The sequence below is a fragment of the Pezoporus occidentalis genome, unplaced genomic scaffold, assembly GCF_034315485.1.
Source record: "Pezoporus occidentalis ecotype Australia unplaced genomic scaffold, CSIRO_AGI_Poc_V1 ctg3, whole genome shotgun sequence".
Classification (NCBI taxonomy): domain Eukaryota; kingdom Metazoa; phylum Chordata; class Aves; order Psittaciformes; family Psittacidae; genus Pezoporus; species Pezoporus occidentalis.
Window position 1 is genome coordinate 8101017 of NW_026914940.1, and position 16830 is coordinate 8117846.

Below are 16830 nucleotides of genomic sequence, written 5' to 3' on the forward strand. Positions count from 1 at the left end.
TTTATGATTAACTTTTAAAAATCTCTTCTGTTTAGATATCTGAAATACATTAGCTTACTGATATGATGAACAGATCTTGTTGTAGGCTAACGACTGCATTGGGACTTATCATGTGCACGCTTTTCTCCAAGGTTTCAAATATGCAGGAAATGGTAATAAAGTTGGATTTCTTATTTTCATTTCCTCACATTTTTGTATTATTTGTTTCTCTCCATTTTAAAACTATCATGTTTTTTTTTCTCATTAACTGAATTGATGTCCCATTGCAACAATGAAAGGCCAAGTACACAGTAAGCAATTTACCCTTTTCTCCTCTAGAGTCTGCCAACGTCATGAGTGAAGCACCCAAGGCACGGGTAGTTAGCCTCAGAATTGTGTAATAGAGCTGGTTATCCTTTACCTTCTCTGTTGTGTGATCTTGCTGCGCTCCTATTGACTTCAGTGACTGTAGAACTGGAACTCTTTACGGAGAAACAGCAGCCTTATTGTAGACCAATAGTAGCAATGCACATTTTCCATCTTGAGCATGGTATTCAAATATTAATGAACACTAGCTCTATTGTATTGCTGGTAAAAATACTTGTTGTCACACAGGCAAAACTGGATAAGTGCTCTCTTTGTCTTCTCAATGGATACAGCTCAATTATTTTAGTTGTGAGCTTCCCACAGTGGTGTGCTGGGCTATGTCAATACTGATGTGGAAGAAGCAGTCCTTGGTCTGAAGTACTGCTAAAGTGCCTATGGCTGTGAAAGTACCTGTGGCTCATATCAGTAGAGGAAGGTACTATTTTAACACAGTAAAATTCCCTTTATAATCAATAGACATATTAATTGAAAACAGTGCTGTGACAATGTCCATTTTCTGAGAGTGTTAACAATTATGCCCACATGTGTTTACTTTTGAGAGATGAAATGGTCTTTGACATCACACAGAAAGGAAGAAACTTGATTATAGAGTGGCAACATTATTGCAATAGAGCAAAAGGTGATCTGGCCAAATATGCAGAAAATAATTCACCTTTGGACAAAGAGTAATGCTGGAAAATTTCAGTCAATAAAGAAACATTTCTGAAATATTAAAAATTATTCCAAAAAGTACAAAAGAATATAAAAATAAATGCAGGTTTGATGGTAATAGTTTCTGTAATGGTTTTGAATGCTTTTGTGTAATTTCAGGCTAAAGGACTCAATGAGTTCAACTAAATCCTTTCACCCAGGCATCCTTTCTTCTCCCTGTAGCTCCCTTTCTGCTAGGAAGAATATGAGTGCCACTGAACCATGTATGCAATTAAGCACTTAATGATAATCTGGCTTTTAGAGTCATTTTATCAGAACCTGTACTTTGTTACCTAGATATCTATAACTTCATTTTACAGACTAAGATGTTCTTAATAACAAATTGACACTGTATTTTTCATTGTACCATTTTCTAAAAGATATGAAAAAAATGTGACATCTCCTTTCATAAGTCTGGTCTTTTCTTCTTTCTTGTTTTAACAGATATGTTAGGTCAAGAACCAAGCATGACATTGACATGAGAATAGGTATACATTCGGGATCGGTTCTGTGTGGAGTGCTGGGCCTGCGGAAGTGGCAGTTTGATGTCTGGTCATGGGATGTGGATATCGCAAACAAACTTGAGTCAGGTGGAATTCCTGGGTAAGGCAACGTGTATTTCCAACGGTCAGAAAACACTGCCAGCCCAGTATTGTGTTGACAAAACCTTGCCAAATGATTAACTGTCTTATATTATCTCATCAACTATAACTAAGAGCCCAAACTTCTTAGTTAGATGTTGACTATTCCTGAGTTTTTCCAGGTTTCATTCTTTCATCCTGTGCATGAAAATGCTGTTGTGAGGCACTAGGCTGTAATTTTAATTATTTCATGAGCACAGGGTGTGGGTGGAATGCATTCATAGATTGCTACACTAATAACAAGATGTTATGGACATCTCCGGCTCTCTAGGAAGTCTTTCTAATAATTTGATGCTTTGGTAGATGTTTTGAGACATTTATGTCAACCTGTCTGCATGTGAAAATACATGGTTTTCCATTGAGCTGCCTAGTCTTTCTTTGTCTGAGGTGGCTAATTCACCAGGAAGATAGAAAATTATTTCTGACTGGCATGGCCAATATCTCACTATAGTTTGGAATCTGTAAATCCTAAATTTGAAGCAACAGTAGTGGCTTCAGTAATCCTCTGTTCACTTCCAGTTCCCCCATCCATTGATGACAGATGCAGCAAAATTCAATTTTTGGCCATGGAACATAAGAGCAATAGCAATGAACATCATTATGCAGAAAAAAAATCTAAGTGATGCTGTCATCTTGAGTAAGCGAGGTTTGAAGTCATCAAATCTGAGTCATGTGCTGTACTTCCTACACAAACATCAGGATCTGTCATAGCTGTCATTTCCAGGAAGTTAGAAAGATGTTTGGTTTATATTGTATTGTAAATGCATTACCCTTCCACCGTTCCCTATAGTAGATCTTTATATCAACACATATTCTTAGAATCAGCAGAAAATGAAATATTTTGTGCTCTGAAAACATCTATACTTTCTGTATGTCACCAGTGTATCAAATTGCAGAAAAAAAATTCTTTCCCTGATGCTTTATCCCACATCTTAGCCCCAGATGAACGGAAAAGGTTACATGCTGCTTTGTTAACATTATAGCTCTTAATGCATGCAAGTAGTATGGCTACCAATTAATAACCCAGAGAATGTTGATAAAATGTCCGGCTAGGCTGCAGTCTATCAGAGCAGAATTATTTCTGCTCCTGTATATCAGTTTGCCAACAGGACAAAGCCTGTATGTGACAGCAATTCAGTAAGTCCTTCAAAACAATGATTTACATCAGGCTTTCTTAGTGTGCAGCGGAGACTTAATATAGCAGTTAAGTTGACTTCAGCCCCTCCTTACTCCTCCCCGCTGCCAGCATTCAGATCCCTCTGCTTGCCACAATAATGAGATCATTCCCGTTCCCAGAGCTGCACTGCTTCCCTGTCATCAGATAAGCTGTTCTGGGGTTATAAGTGGTCCTGCTCCAACAGCATGGCCCTTTCCTGAGCATACAGCAGAGGGAGGCAACTTGCCTGCCCAGGATGGGAAGGCTCCTGCCACCCAGGATCCACAGTCTGGGGGCAGGAGAGAAGAGGCTCAGCTCTTCCCCTTGATAATTGGGACCTCTTAAGCACGGGTCACGCAGGGACAGATTGCCCTGAGTGAATGAGCATAAGAAGGCAGCTCAACTATTGTGGAAGGAGGAACTGGGGAGCACAGAGGAAAAGTAATCGTTTCTGGTTCTCTGAGAGGAAAAAAGTGTCCTCAACACCTGAGAGGAAAACTATGTAAGATCCTACAGTATTATTTCAGAGACACTCTTCTGCAGGGATCCATCTTCTAATAGTTTTCATGTGGTATATCTAGGTATTCACCTGTGGTATTGAACTGGCATAAAATGGAGCTAATTACCAGTTTTCCACTAGGTATCAATGACAAGGTATCATCGAAAGCTTTGGACCTGATATATTTTCAACAGTAGGACCAGTTACACTTTTATTTCAATCTCAGGTTCACAATTTACTGTATAAAATTAGAAAGACACCTCTCCATTATACACTTTAAGTTTCTTTCAGCAAGCTGTACAAAAGCTGAAACTAGAAAATATTTTTAATCTACCAAATGTTTATTAATATTGGATCTATTTAAGGGTATTACATCGATAACCAGATCCGCATTCTAATTAAAGCTGTTATCATTTCCATTATAAAATCTATATTTCAGGACTTTATAATGCAATCTTCCATAATTGTATTAGTTGAAACTCAGCACAGAGATAGTCACCCTGGCATCTAAGGTGTTACTTGCTTTTTCTTTCTTCTCTTTGCTTTTCTTTTTTTTTATTTAATTAATATTTCACTTAAATCAATTTCCCATATTTGGGTTTCTAAGAGCTATGACATGCATTATCTTTCTGAGAGGTCATACACTCTGCTTTTAAAGTCCAGGACAAAAATTGCTTATATTTGAAAAACACTTTTACTGTTTTTTGCTGTCAGTTTTACTGACATTTGACTACAAAAGAGAACTAACCTCTGTGAACATTATAGCAGCATGACTTCAGACAGAGAAAGTTGTATAAAACCTGAATTGACTTCAGAGGGAAGGTGAGACCATGTTAAAAAATGGCAGGGATACAAATTTTTGAGCTTCTAATTAAATACTGATATTTAATACACTTCATTGGCCTAGTTTGCATGAAATTCTGATACTCCTGGGCATTTCGCACTGCTTAAAGACAACCAGCACATTATTTTCTGGCAATACATAGAATCATAGAATCAACATGCACATCATATGTGCGCTGATGGCCTTTTACTCAATCACTGTTTTATGCAATTTAACTCTTAGCGGCATCCTTCAAATTCCAGAAGAAAGTTCCCAAGGGGCATGTTAAGGCCATTTCCTTAAGTGGAGATAATCTAATCTGTGATGCTGGAGAAAAATGCCTCAACATGTGTCATCAAGAAATGGCCAAGAATTTTATCCGACACTGAGTTTTAGGAGTCTGTCTGCAAGTCTGACTTTCAGGAAGTGCCATGCATCCAAAGTCTGAAAAAAAGAACCAATTTTAATGGAGTCACTACTTCTCTTTGCTTAAGTTAGATAAATGTCTAATGAATATCTCCTTTTACTGCATTTATGATGCTGCGTTATAAAGTTTAGAATGGCTAACCATGTGGATGTTTTTTAGAGGTGCCTGCAATTTCTTCTACATGGAATTTGAATACTTAAAAATAGAAATAAGAAAGAGCCTGCAGGTTTGGTTGTCGACATCCAAAGGACTGGCATATTTTTTCAAAATTTGGTGTTTTTTTAAGTCATCACCTCTTTAATTTAACTTTACATTTGCAAAAGCTTTCTGAACTCATTGCTTAGTCTTACCAAAAATTATCACCTTACTTGCCTTTGTATAAATTCCCTATTCCCCTAATTCACTTCAGGTGCAATCAGACCATTAATTTCAACTGTCTAAGCTACTTCAGGTAACTGAAGGAAATTAAAGAGCTTCACATAAACTGCTCTAATGTATACCATATATTTTCCTCTCACCATAAGTGGTAATTTTAATTCACTATGAATTGTATTTTACTCAGGAAGGTCTGCCATTAAACTACTACTGTAAGCAAAGGTATCATGTGTGAATATCAAAGTGATTTTCCTGTGACAGGAATTTGTGCATTCATGAGACCCTATTGATGTGAAAAAGTCTTGAGAGTATTTGCCCCAAATGAAGCCCATGTATGTTGGCTACACTATTTAATTTTCCTTATAGAAATCATCATATACAATAGAAAACCTTCTATTTTTCTATCATATTAAAAATGACACAGAGTTCATAAACTCCTTTTTGCCTGTGTGTATTAAAGCACGGTTAGTATTTGCTGCTACTTATTTATTTCACTCACACAGGAGAATTCACATCTCCAAAGCCACTCTGGACTGCCTGAACGGGGATTATAAAGTTGAAGAAGGGCACGGCAAAGAGCGCAATGAATTCTTGAGGAAACATAACATCGAGACTTATTTAATTAAACAACCTGAGGAGAGTCTGTTGACTTTGCCTGAAGATATTGTGAAAGAGGCTGTCAGCTCCTCTGACAGAAGAAACAGTGGAGCCACATTTACTGAAGGATCCTGGAGCCCTGAACTTCCATTTGATAACATAGTGGGAAAACAGAACGTAAGTCAAACATTTTTTAATGTAATCAAGTATGAGTGCATGCTTGAGAGCATTTCAATAATGGAAGCCTCAGAGGAGACATATTCATCTTTAACCTTTATTGTAACACACACTGTAACAGCAGAGGATTAAACAAATTGTTTCAGGGCAGAAATAAATCATATATGCAAACTGGGGAAATGCCAGTGGATCAGAGGTTTTTGCATTTTTTGCCAACTGAAATTAAATTACTACATGGGCAGCTTAGCTTTAGTTGAACCAGTTCGTAAAGAAGTAACTTAAAGGTAAAGCAAAGCTAATGTTACTGTGCTAGCTGGGACGTTCTAGTCAGAGGGTGTATATCTCATTGCGCAGCTTCACTGCATTGCCTTGAGTGAAGGAAAAAAAGCCAGTGTAGGTTATTATTTTCCTTGCCAGAGGAAAAAAAGCATAGTGTAGGTTATTCATACATAAGGGAAAGAAAAAGTGATACCTTTAAAAAATACCTTATGAAAACAGCTCATCCATTCTTCACTTTTTTTTTTAATAAAAATTATTAATAACTTAGATTCTAAGACAAAATTAAAGTTCACAAGCAGGAGAGTTACACTCTAAGGTAAAGTGTAACTCAGTGGAAATATGAGTGAGTAACAGTTGTTCCTGATCAGATCTTTTCCAAAAGCACTGCATGGTTAATTGCTAGCACCCTGGGAACCAGCAATTCTTGGACAGTCATAAAAATAGCTTGGTGGAATCTGCTTGCTTAGAGAATTACAAACAGAAAGTTGAAAATGCCCCCAGACTCTTCACTGCATTTGAAAGGTTGATGAGTCTTCATGAAACAGAGTCAGCTGGAGTTTTCTTCCATTTTCCTGAGGGATCTGTAATGACATGATATATCCTTTCTTCTGCTGCACACACTTAGTCCTACTTGTCTGCACTGTCTGTTGAACTTCAAGCATTGTTGTGTGGAGGTCTTGCTTTGTGAACTGTCCTCTACTTCTTACAAACCTGCTCAGAAGTGTAAAGACTTCAGAATCAATCAATCCATGGTGGTGTCTTCATCTCTTCAAACAGAAATGGAGCATGACATAGTTTGCTGTTATATAAAACGTGTGTTTTATATATGTTCTGTCCATCTGTGTATCTGCATGTACACTGCCTTTTAGTATTCTCTGTATTGACCCATTTCTATATTCTTATTACATTAGGAATAGAGGTATGGATTCATGTTGCTGTGAATATCTTCTGATCTGTTTCTTCTTCTTTCCCTTTAAGACATTCCAATTTCTGTAGTCCAAAAAATCTATACTGAGTAGGCTATTATTTCATTGATCATTTCCTCTGCTAAACCTGACCTTGTTACTAACAAAAAGAAAAATGAGATAAAGGACTAGTGGTTTTATGTGATTATTGAACAACTCCCACCCAATAAATTAATAAAAAGCCCATGAAAATCATTGAAATAGGCATAACTAAATATTTGTTGTAAAGCAGAGTTTTGTCTTATGGCAGTAAGCATTTTTAGAATAGTTTCTCACTGTTTTTTTGACAACTTGTTTTTGTGCTGGAAATAACTATAATTTTGTATTACCCAGCTTTACAATAAGCTTTTTGGTGGAGGGAAGACTTTAAAAACCTGTTATTCCATGTGTGATTCAATTATTATGCAATTTTCAATTTTAAAGTTGAGACAATAGGCATTGCTGCTCATAAATAATGTATTTCAGCTCAAAATTCAGATGATAGATTTAAATTGTACTAGGATGTAGTAGCTTTTTTTTGGTCTTGGACAGAATAATCATTTAATAACATTAATTATGTAGCCAAACTCACTAGCAGCAGCAGATGTTGAGACTCCAAGTAGCTGCAACCCAACAATGAATCACCTCATGTTTTTTTATATTTGCCAATAGCATTCAATTGATTTATTTACCCAACATATGTTATAACAAAATTTGAGCATCTCTGAACACGTGTCTTGCTTTTAGCTGTAGTTGAGTTAGGAAGAATATGAAATGGCAAAGTCTCTGGTGAGTTCTCTTGACAAAATCAGATTCATCACAAAGCATATTCTTTACCTCAAACACATTTCCTATGGGCAGCCTAAGTCAGTGAATGAAGATACGTTGATATATGTTAGAAACAGAATAACCACTCTTTATGTATGTAGTCACAGACCTTAACAAAAACTAGACACATCTAAAGCACATTAAACACCATGTGCCTTGGCTCTAATGGTGAGGCAAGCCAAGGATTCAAGTGCCTGCTCTGAAATTCAGACCATGCCCAATATGGATGGAGTTTTCTGTTCTCAAAACAAATATCTGGGCTTCTCTCATAAAGCAAAGAAAGTTGGACAGAAGCTATTTTATGCAAAGAGAGTGAAGGCCTTCTACTAGAAAAGAAATTAATAGCTGAGGAAGTGTCATTTGTTTGGTAAGCCTTACCAAAGAAATAGCTGAACGCTATAATATGATCACTGTGTGTATGGTCCTGGAGGCACCTGATGAGCCTGTAATGATGTGAATTAGGCAAAAAAGCATGTAAAATGTCTATATCTTCTACAAGCATATTTTAGCGGAGGCTGCAGTAAATCTTAGTAGTTATCACAGAAATTATACTTAAATCCTGACAAGATGACAGGCAAGTATAGAGAGCAGCGTGTAATTCAGTTCAAAACCAAAGAGCCTGCAGTTGTGCACCTACCGACAGTGCCTACTGTCCCAGGTGTCAATCTCCCACGCCACTCTGCTCCTAAATATGAGGGTCTAGTGCTACCTGTGGTCCTCTGTGTGAAACATATTGATTAAGAGCTTGATTCAGCCTCAGACCAGCTGGTCCCTACCACTGACCAGCAGCTCATGGCATTACCATAGGTCTTATGCCATATTTCCTATCTCCAGACTGTTGTCCAGCATACCCTAGGGCATGTCAGCTGACAACAGCTGTGTATGATGGGACAATTGAATGTGCCCTGTGTGTATATTACCAATAATAGAAACTTAGACTCCAAGCACCTAGATGCCTTCGTTTAGGTGTTTTCCTGTTGAACCAAACCCTGTCTCTATCCTATCTCTTTAAGCATGTGACTTTGTTTTTCACCATTTCCCTCCAAGACCTGGTGTTTGCATTATGAAAAAAAAAAAAAATAATATGAAGCCTTCCCATAGTTTTCTAAATAGCACTGATTAAAAAACTCCCTTCTTGAGGTCAGGATGCTTGGACTTGTTGCCTGAACACTTTGTAGGAAGGAAGTGAAAATGAATTCAAGCTCCCGTTTAAAAATCTCTATATAATATGTCTGAAGTTGAAGTTTTATTATTTGTTCGGTTTAATTCATCATATCTTTAAGTCTTAGATGCAAGTTTGGCTAGGGTTTTTCCTAACAGAACCTTGTATGTGTTCCTATTCAATGAACGGTTATTGTTGGCATCAGGAAAATTCAGAAGCCTATTGTAGAATTCACAGCCATACCTTCCTATGAACTGCTGTTCACAAAAGTGTAGAAGCAATAGGGAGAACTAATATTTCTTTACGTTGGCGTACCAGAGTTTTAAAAGACGCAAAGAAGAGGCAAGAAAGACAAAATGCAGTTAGAAAATAGTGTTGAGATAATAATTTGCATGATATTTTTCACTGTTGTTATTACTAATTAGAGGGAAGCAGTTTTCATTAGTATGTTTATAAGTGTGAAGGAAAGAAGACTCTACTAAGCTCAAATATGAATTTCCTTGTTATCTTCTAAAAATAAATGTAACTTCAGAGTCCAGTTTTGCACCAATACTACTGCCACCATTGCCGTACTGGTGATATTATGTCATGTTCATCTGCTATCAATTGTAAATCACTTCAGACATTCAGCAAGAAGACAATTCTTCATATTAATCAGGTTTTAAAATATAATGTGTAGCAAAATGTAGTCACCTACTGGGATGAATTGAAGTTTGTTTTCTTTTTGTATATAAAAAAAATGCCCAGCTAAAACATTAAGTAACTTCCCCATCCTCATTTTCAGTGGATATATAACAATATGAGCTACTTCTGAGGTGTTAATGCACACAACTTCATCTGATTTGGTATCATGGTTTAACAGTGACTCAGACACACTTGTGTGATTTCACCACCACAAATCGATAATAACTTTTCTTCATAGCTCATTTTAAAAGAGATAAGAATACCTAAATTTAGTGTGTAGTAATATAGCATTAGTGCACAGTGTCTTAGTGTGTAGTAATATAGTATTTATCCTGTTGACTCATTAGATTGTTTTTCTGGGATTTCGCTCTAACCTTAGTTTCCACCTCAACACCAAGCATAAGATACAGATCCAGGCATATCTGAAGTTTTAGCATGAGAAAAGTTTCCTTGATACTTATTTTCTCCAAATGCTGATGGTATTGATTTTCTGCACAGAAGATGGGGACATTTGAGGGGTTTGCCAAACCTTCTGTACTGAATTCTTTTTTCTACTAAAAGAAACAGGAAGTTTGCTGTTTGCTTAAATAGACAGAAAATTTCAATCCTGGTATCCTTTTCCACCTCCATTTTGGGCTTTTAAGTTACTCATTAAAAGATGGAATATGAGAAAACAAGATACTATCTGTGACTACAGAGTCCATTGACTTTATTTTAGGATTGTAAAGAAAGTTGTCTCTTGGGGTTTGGTAGTGGGTACCTGAGCCCCTTTCTGTGTTTAATGTGCTCTCCAAGATTCATTAGAATATAATTGCTGACTATAACTTGAATGTGAAAAAGGGAAACCTGCATATATAATTTGCTGTACCTATCCCATGATCCAAAAGAGTTGGCTTTCCAGAGAAATCTACGGATAACCCATCCCAAACTCCTGTTTCCAACAATGCCCAGTAGGAGATACAGCAGAAGATCTTTTCAGCAAGAACCTATGGGGACAACATTTGTCAAGTCGAAGTGTATTTCTTATCCATATTAATTTTGAAATGTCTTATGTTATGATGTATGAAGGTTTATCTCCTTTCCACCCATTAACATTCCTTAATCCTTGGGAATATCACAGGTAATAGAGTTTATTTTTCCATTCAAGTGGAAAAGCGCTGCTTCACTGTGGTTTGTGTCATGAAATGATACCATGAAACTGGATTGAGTTATTCTCTTTATGAAAGCAAAGTCTAACTCTTTCCTGAAGGTGAAGCACCCTTCATACTATCTCTGCTAGCTTTCTCTGTGAAGCTATGCAATAGTATTTATTTTTTATTCTTTTTATTAGTTAATGAAATACCAAAGGAATGATGCATTCAAGACAATATTTAAAATAATAAGAAGAATTACAGTTAAATTAAATCATATAGCCTAACTGTAATCTAGACTGGCTAAAATATACCAGTAGTGAAGAAGAAAACCCATGCTGAAGTAATCAGAAATATCACCTTCTTCACTCCTGCCTTAACTGTTCTGTTCCTTAACTACACACATCCAGTAACTTTAAGAGCAAGAAAAAACATCATTACTCCGTTTTGTGACTTCTGTTTTGTGACTTCCGTTTTCTGTAGTTTTTGTTCTTATTTGTTAAAACACACCATTGAGTGAGATACAGTGCTGTGATTTTGGTGTGTACTCCCCTCATGCATGCTCTAATAATTAATTATCAGAATCTGGAAAGGGGAATATTGTCCTAGTGTGCAGTGCAGCAACAAACTTGTATAAAAGAGGGCATTAAAATGCTCCCCTTAATGTACTGTTTGTGTTTAGTGGAACAGAAGACTTATTTTTTTACACTTCTATAAATTTCATTGAATGAATTGCATGGAATGCTGTAATGGTTTGCAATGCAACATGAACTAAAACATTGCATTTTTAACCCAAGGGGACCAGCAGGTTTATTCTGTTTGCATGTGCTTTCCCCTAGACTCTGGCTGCCCTAACAAGAAATTCAATAAATCTGCTTCCAAACCATCTTGCACAAGCTTTGCATGTCCAGTCTGGGCCTGAGGAAATTAACAAGCGAATAGAGCACACCATCGACTTACGGAGTGGCGATAAATTGAGAAGAGAGCATATCAAGCCTTTTTCACTGATGTTTAAAGACTCCAGCCTGGAGCATAAGGTAGCTGAGTCTTGGTAGCTGCATTATTCGCAACTCGAACTGTAATAAATGTCCACTGAAGTCGAGAAGCTGTAGGTTCTGGCTTGAGTTGTTTGTTTTCTGGTCTTTTCTTTTTCATTTTGTGTCAGCTTTCAGAAGTTGGGACCGAGCTAGAGGTCATAATAGACAGTGGCATGATGCAGGTGTTACAATGCTGTAGTGATTATGTTTCGTTGTTGGAGAATGCATACACTGAGAAAAGTCTGCTTCTGAAAGCAACAGCTGTTTGCCAGGTTTCACTTGCTGTTGAGTACAAGCAGTTTTCTGTCAGATGACAGGCTGCTTTGGCACAAAAGGTGATTTAGCATGTTAATAAACTGACACCTCTGTTCAAAACATATATCTATATTTATATAGATATGTTTCTTTCGTTTAGTCATAGGACCCATCTGATGTCCTCTAGGCAGCTGCTGTGCTTAATTCAAGTAAAAACTAATATGTCAACTTTTTGCTTTAAACATCCTTTTTTTTTTTGTCTGCTTCGAAGAGGTAAATATAACAGCAATTTAAGGAGGGCGAAGAAAAAAAAACCATTCTCTAATCCAGCACATTACATAGGTCAGATTTTAAATATTAATAAAGTCTTTAATTGCACCTGGGTGACAAATGCCTGTTTAAAAGTCAACATTTTTAACAGCTTTAATGCATTTTCTTCTCAGTGTGACATTTCCCACGCAAAACTGTACTGCAGTGTTCGGAAAGTGGTGCTTTTATTCAATTTTTCCTTAAGAGTTAGTTCCAGCCTGCAAGCACAGGCAATAGAAACACAAAATCCTGTCAGTAAAGTGGACGGAATCATTTTTCTGTCCTCTAAAATGGACTGGTTTTAGCATTACATAGAGGTAAAACATTGAAAAATAACAACATTGCTTTATTTGCTTTGGTTCATCCACCTTGAAGAGCTGGGTAGGTGCTGGCCAGCAACCTCCTTGCTTGTCTTCAGGATGGTGGAGCACCATAAATATTCTCAGAGAAGGATGGGGAACACACAAGGGTGATGGGGATTAAGGACAGATGAATCAGAATGTCCTCTTCATCACAGGCAGGAGTAATGTCTTATGAGACAACATGGGAAATGTCCCTTCCCTCCCCATTCTGTTGTGCTGCAATTACAGTTTTGTCCCAATAGCCTTAATATTAGACCTAAAGGTCTAATAGTCTATAAAGGCTGTCATGAAAAAAAAATAATGTGGGAACTGGTTTCCTACAGAAACTAGCTATTTCCTCCGTGTTATCTTGTATTACTCTCACTTCCTCCCTTCTTCCTGCCCATTTAGAAAACAAAACAAAACAAACTCAGATTTAAACTGGGATCTCATAAAGCTTTTTCAGCAGCCTTTTGCTTCTCCTCTCCCCCTAACCTTTCAGTCTAAAATGAGGTTTTCTTCTAGCCATTAACATTTTGCAGCTTCTTACATGACCTTCTACATTAACATCTTGAGCTGCTCCTTGCAGTGTTGCTAAGCAAGAAGACAGTCTATGTTTATGGGCCTCACAATTCCCACTGCTATTTTCATTTGCTGCCACTCAGCTCTGTGCAGAGCAGTGGCAGCTTCAAGTATGAGGTAACTCTGAACTAAAGTAACTTCTTCTATGCAAAATCCTCTGCCCTCACATGTAGACATCACACTTTCAGACAGCACTGGCATTTTCCTAATACTTATTCCTTTTATCTGTGAATACTTCTCACCCCAGACTGCAGTTACTCAGTAGGCAGAATAACCAGAACCTATAGTTCAGATCCTGATCAACAAGTTAACCTTGTTCAATGAGAATTGTATTAATGCTCTGTAACCCAAACCATCGAGAACTGAGTAATCATGTGAACAATAAACTGTATTTCTTCCTCTTGTATTAGTAACAGAACTACCATATCATAGGGTCATAAATCTTTTGGGGTGACTTGAATAGATGTGAAATGTCATGCTGGACTTCTGTTTAAGCAGTCTGGGTTGCTCTGGGGCTTTTTTATTGTAAAACAATTGCAGACAGCAGATTTATGATACCAATGAAAGTCCCATTTTATTTCCTTTAAGGTTTCAGGAGGTTAAAAACAAATTTCCAGAATCAGCATGCCCAAAACTACCATGGGAGCCAGCACAGCTTCTGGTTTACAATGTTCTAAATGAGTGGTGTATCACAGTAGTTTAAGCCATTGGTATATCTTCCTACTCCTCTCTTATCTTATTGCTCTATATCCTTCCTGGTAATAGAAAAATGTAGATTCCACAGCAAACAGTAGCAGTTGCATTAGTGAATGGTTTATCTCCTTGATATAATAGTATATATAGTACATATATTTCCTTGATCTCCTTGATATATAATATATATAGTATATATATTTCCATATGAATTTCATAATATTTCATTCTTCAGAGTAGTTTTGCAGGATCCCTATGCAGTATATTTTACAGATTCTTTACCTAAATGGACTAGCCACTACTAACTTGTATTTCACTCATTAACACTCGATATCCCATATAAAGATGAATTCACTCTCTATTTTACTAGAGGTTATTTTCATAAATATGATGTAGGCAGATAGAGCAAAAGACTCATCACAGGAGAGTACTTCTAATGGTAGCATGAAAATATACTACGGGGTTCTAAATATGTGATAGCTCATAAGGAAAATCTGATACTATTTTAGATGATTTCCAGTATATTATCATGATGGTCTGACTTAACAGCAGTGACTTGGAAATAGCAGACATAATATTTCATACAGGGTAAAACATAGTAACAGGGCACGGAATTTTACATGCTGCTAGGGGGTTTTATTAAAGAAAATTTCCAATATAAAGATTTTAATAAAGATATTCTAAGTCTTCCTGCATATTTGCATTAGGATTATAAATCAGACTGGTCTTACAGGTGCAGTGTTTACATATCTTCTATGAGGTAAGCACACTGAGAATATCAAAAAGGCTTTGAATTTCACAGTAGAGGTTTTCTTACGTCAAAGATGAGACCTAAATATCTGAGTTTCTCTGTTTCAGAGTTTCTGTTGGGCAAGATAAAAAGAAATTAAATGAGTAGGGAAAAAGATTGCCCTTCCTATATGTTGTACCCTTGCAGACATGAGTCTCACTGCTTTCCTTCAACCCAAAAACTTCCAGTGGCAAGCAGGTCTGCAAGAAACACTGGGCAAATTCTATACCTGTTCAGCATCTTCCTTTTGTAACTGATCAACAACTGAACCTGTGTCTACCCTTTGGTCTTCTCAGGAGTTCATCTATCTCTTCTCCTACCTTGGGCTTCCTGATACATTTTCTTCTGTTCCTCCACTGTATTGCAGAAGCTTTTGCAGTGGCACAAACAACATTGCTCTGAAAAAGGGGGAAAAAAAACCCTCTTCCTTTTCATCCATGTGGTCCTGAGTCAAGCATCAGCAGTGTGGATAAGACCAAAAACGCTACTCTCCAGTGCACAGACATGTTTTCTAGGTGAACATGTAAAGCCTATTTTATTACCAGTATTCCCTTTTCAAACAGCCTTGGGTAAAGAGAGGAGAGGTGGGGAATAAGCAGCATTACCTGGCAGAGGAGACTTTGGCTTTCTTATGCGAGCCCACTTTCAGCTAACTGCTGGGCTAACCAGGAGAGAAATAACTTTCCCCCAGCAGCACAGGCAAATGGCTCAAGCCACATGAAAAGAGGGGATAAGCCTTTGTTACACCATAGGCAAGTCACACCAGTGCAGGCAGGTCTGTGGGATGTTGCTGCTAAGGCTTTCATTGCAGAGTAGGTCACATCATGATTCTTCCTACCACTCTACATAGCTATAGTTAGCTACATGCCTCCCTATACTTATGGAAATGCCTTGAGGTTTAGTCTATCCTTCAATAATTTCTCCAAGTCATTAAGGGGTAGACTGCTACAGAAGTGCTTACTTTATCATTAGTGTTTGTGCTGCCTCAGAGATGCTAGCAATTTCTCATCATGGCATTGTTACTGATTAGACCAACAGCATTCATCCTTTTGACATAATGCTCAACACAGCAGGCAGTCCCATGTTTGTGTTTCATTCAATTAGTTTCCTATAATTTCCCCAAGGAACAGTTGGGATTTCATGTTATATTTTAAGGAATGTACTTCTCGTTTTTGCTTTAGTTCTTTTTATGCCGCAACCAAAAAAAGCCCCAGTTCATTATTTAAGTGGACTGATGCAGTTGTTTTTCGGCACGTGAAATCAGGGTCAGTGCTTCTGAGCTTCCGGCAGCAAAATGGAGTTGCCTGTGAGGACTATCAAAAATCGTGTCAAAGTGATACTGCCTACAGCAGACACAGGATATAATCACAGCAGAGGGGTCAGAATGAGGGACACTAGCAAATAAAACCACTCTCTTTCTTGTAACAAATGGGAGCAGGGAAGAAAGCAGCCTTTTTCCTATTTCAGGAGCTTGAGACTGTTTTGATCACTATATTCATATAGTGAATATAGACTAAGGTAAAACCTTCCTTAAAAATCAGATTAGCTATGAAAAGCAGTGGAGAAAGATTCTGATATTTCTTTGACTGATTTCTTTTTGTTCTGCACATGTAACTCTTAGCTCCTTCAAAACTACAAGAGATTGTATAAAATGGATTACTGTGCAGAGGAGGAAAATGACTGGGCCAAGCTATCTGTGGGATTCTTCATTAGGTGAAGGAAATTCAGTGGCATCAGTACAGGATAAATAGACTTACAAAAATATGTCTATGGACCAAACTTCATCTACTGCAAACAACTGGAGTTTAGCTGAATAAATGCCAGCTGAGGACTTGGGTAACAATTCCACTTTCACTGGTCTCTGCGCTTCACTGATGTATCTGTTCCTCCTCTTCTTGGTAACTCCCATAGAAGGGGAACCTGCTAGCATTTCCAGTGGTTTGATACGCTGGAGAAAAATACTTTTACAGTAAATCATATTAATGTTGCAATTCAAATGGACTTTTACATAATAATGCCTTCATTTTCTCCTTGGAGAATGACAA

At 37.3% G+C, this 16830-nt stretch overlaps 1 protein-coding gene across 2 annotated transcripts in view; it reads left to right on the plus strand.

Annotated features, from left to right (window-relative positions):
* Nucleotides 1-16830, plus strand: part of ADCY8 (adenylate cyclase 8) — a 119412-nt gene that overhangs the window by 69843 nt on the left and 32739 nt on the right. The window contains exons 6-8 of one of the 2 annotated variants that reach the window (XM_062627014.1): nt 1501-1659; nt 5481-5751; nt 11618-11815. In XM_062627014.1, the coding sequence (XP_062482998.1) occupies nt 1501-1659; nt 5481-5751; nt 11618-11815 (628 nt within the window). The remainder of the gene's footprint in view (nt 1-1500; nt 1660-5480; nt 5752-11617; nt 11816-16830) is intronic. The other variant, XM_062627015.1, reaches the window with a different exon arrangement.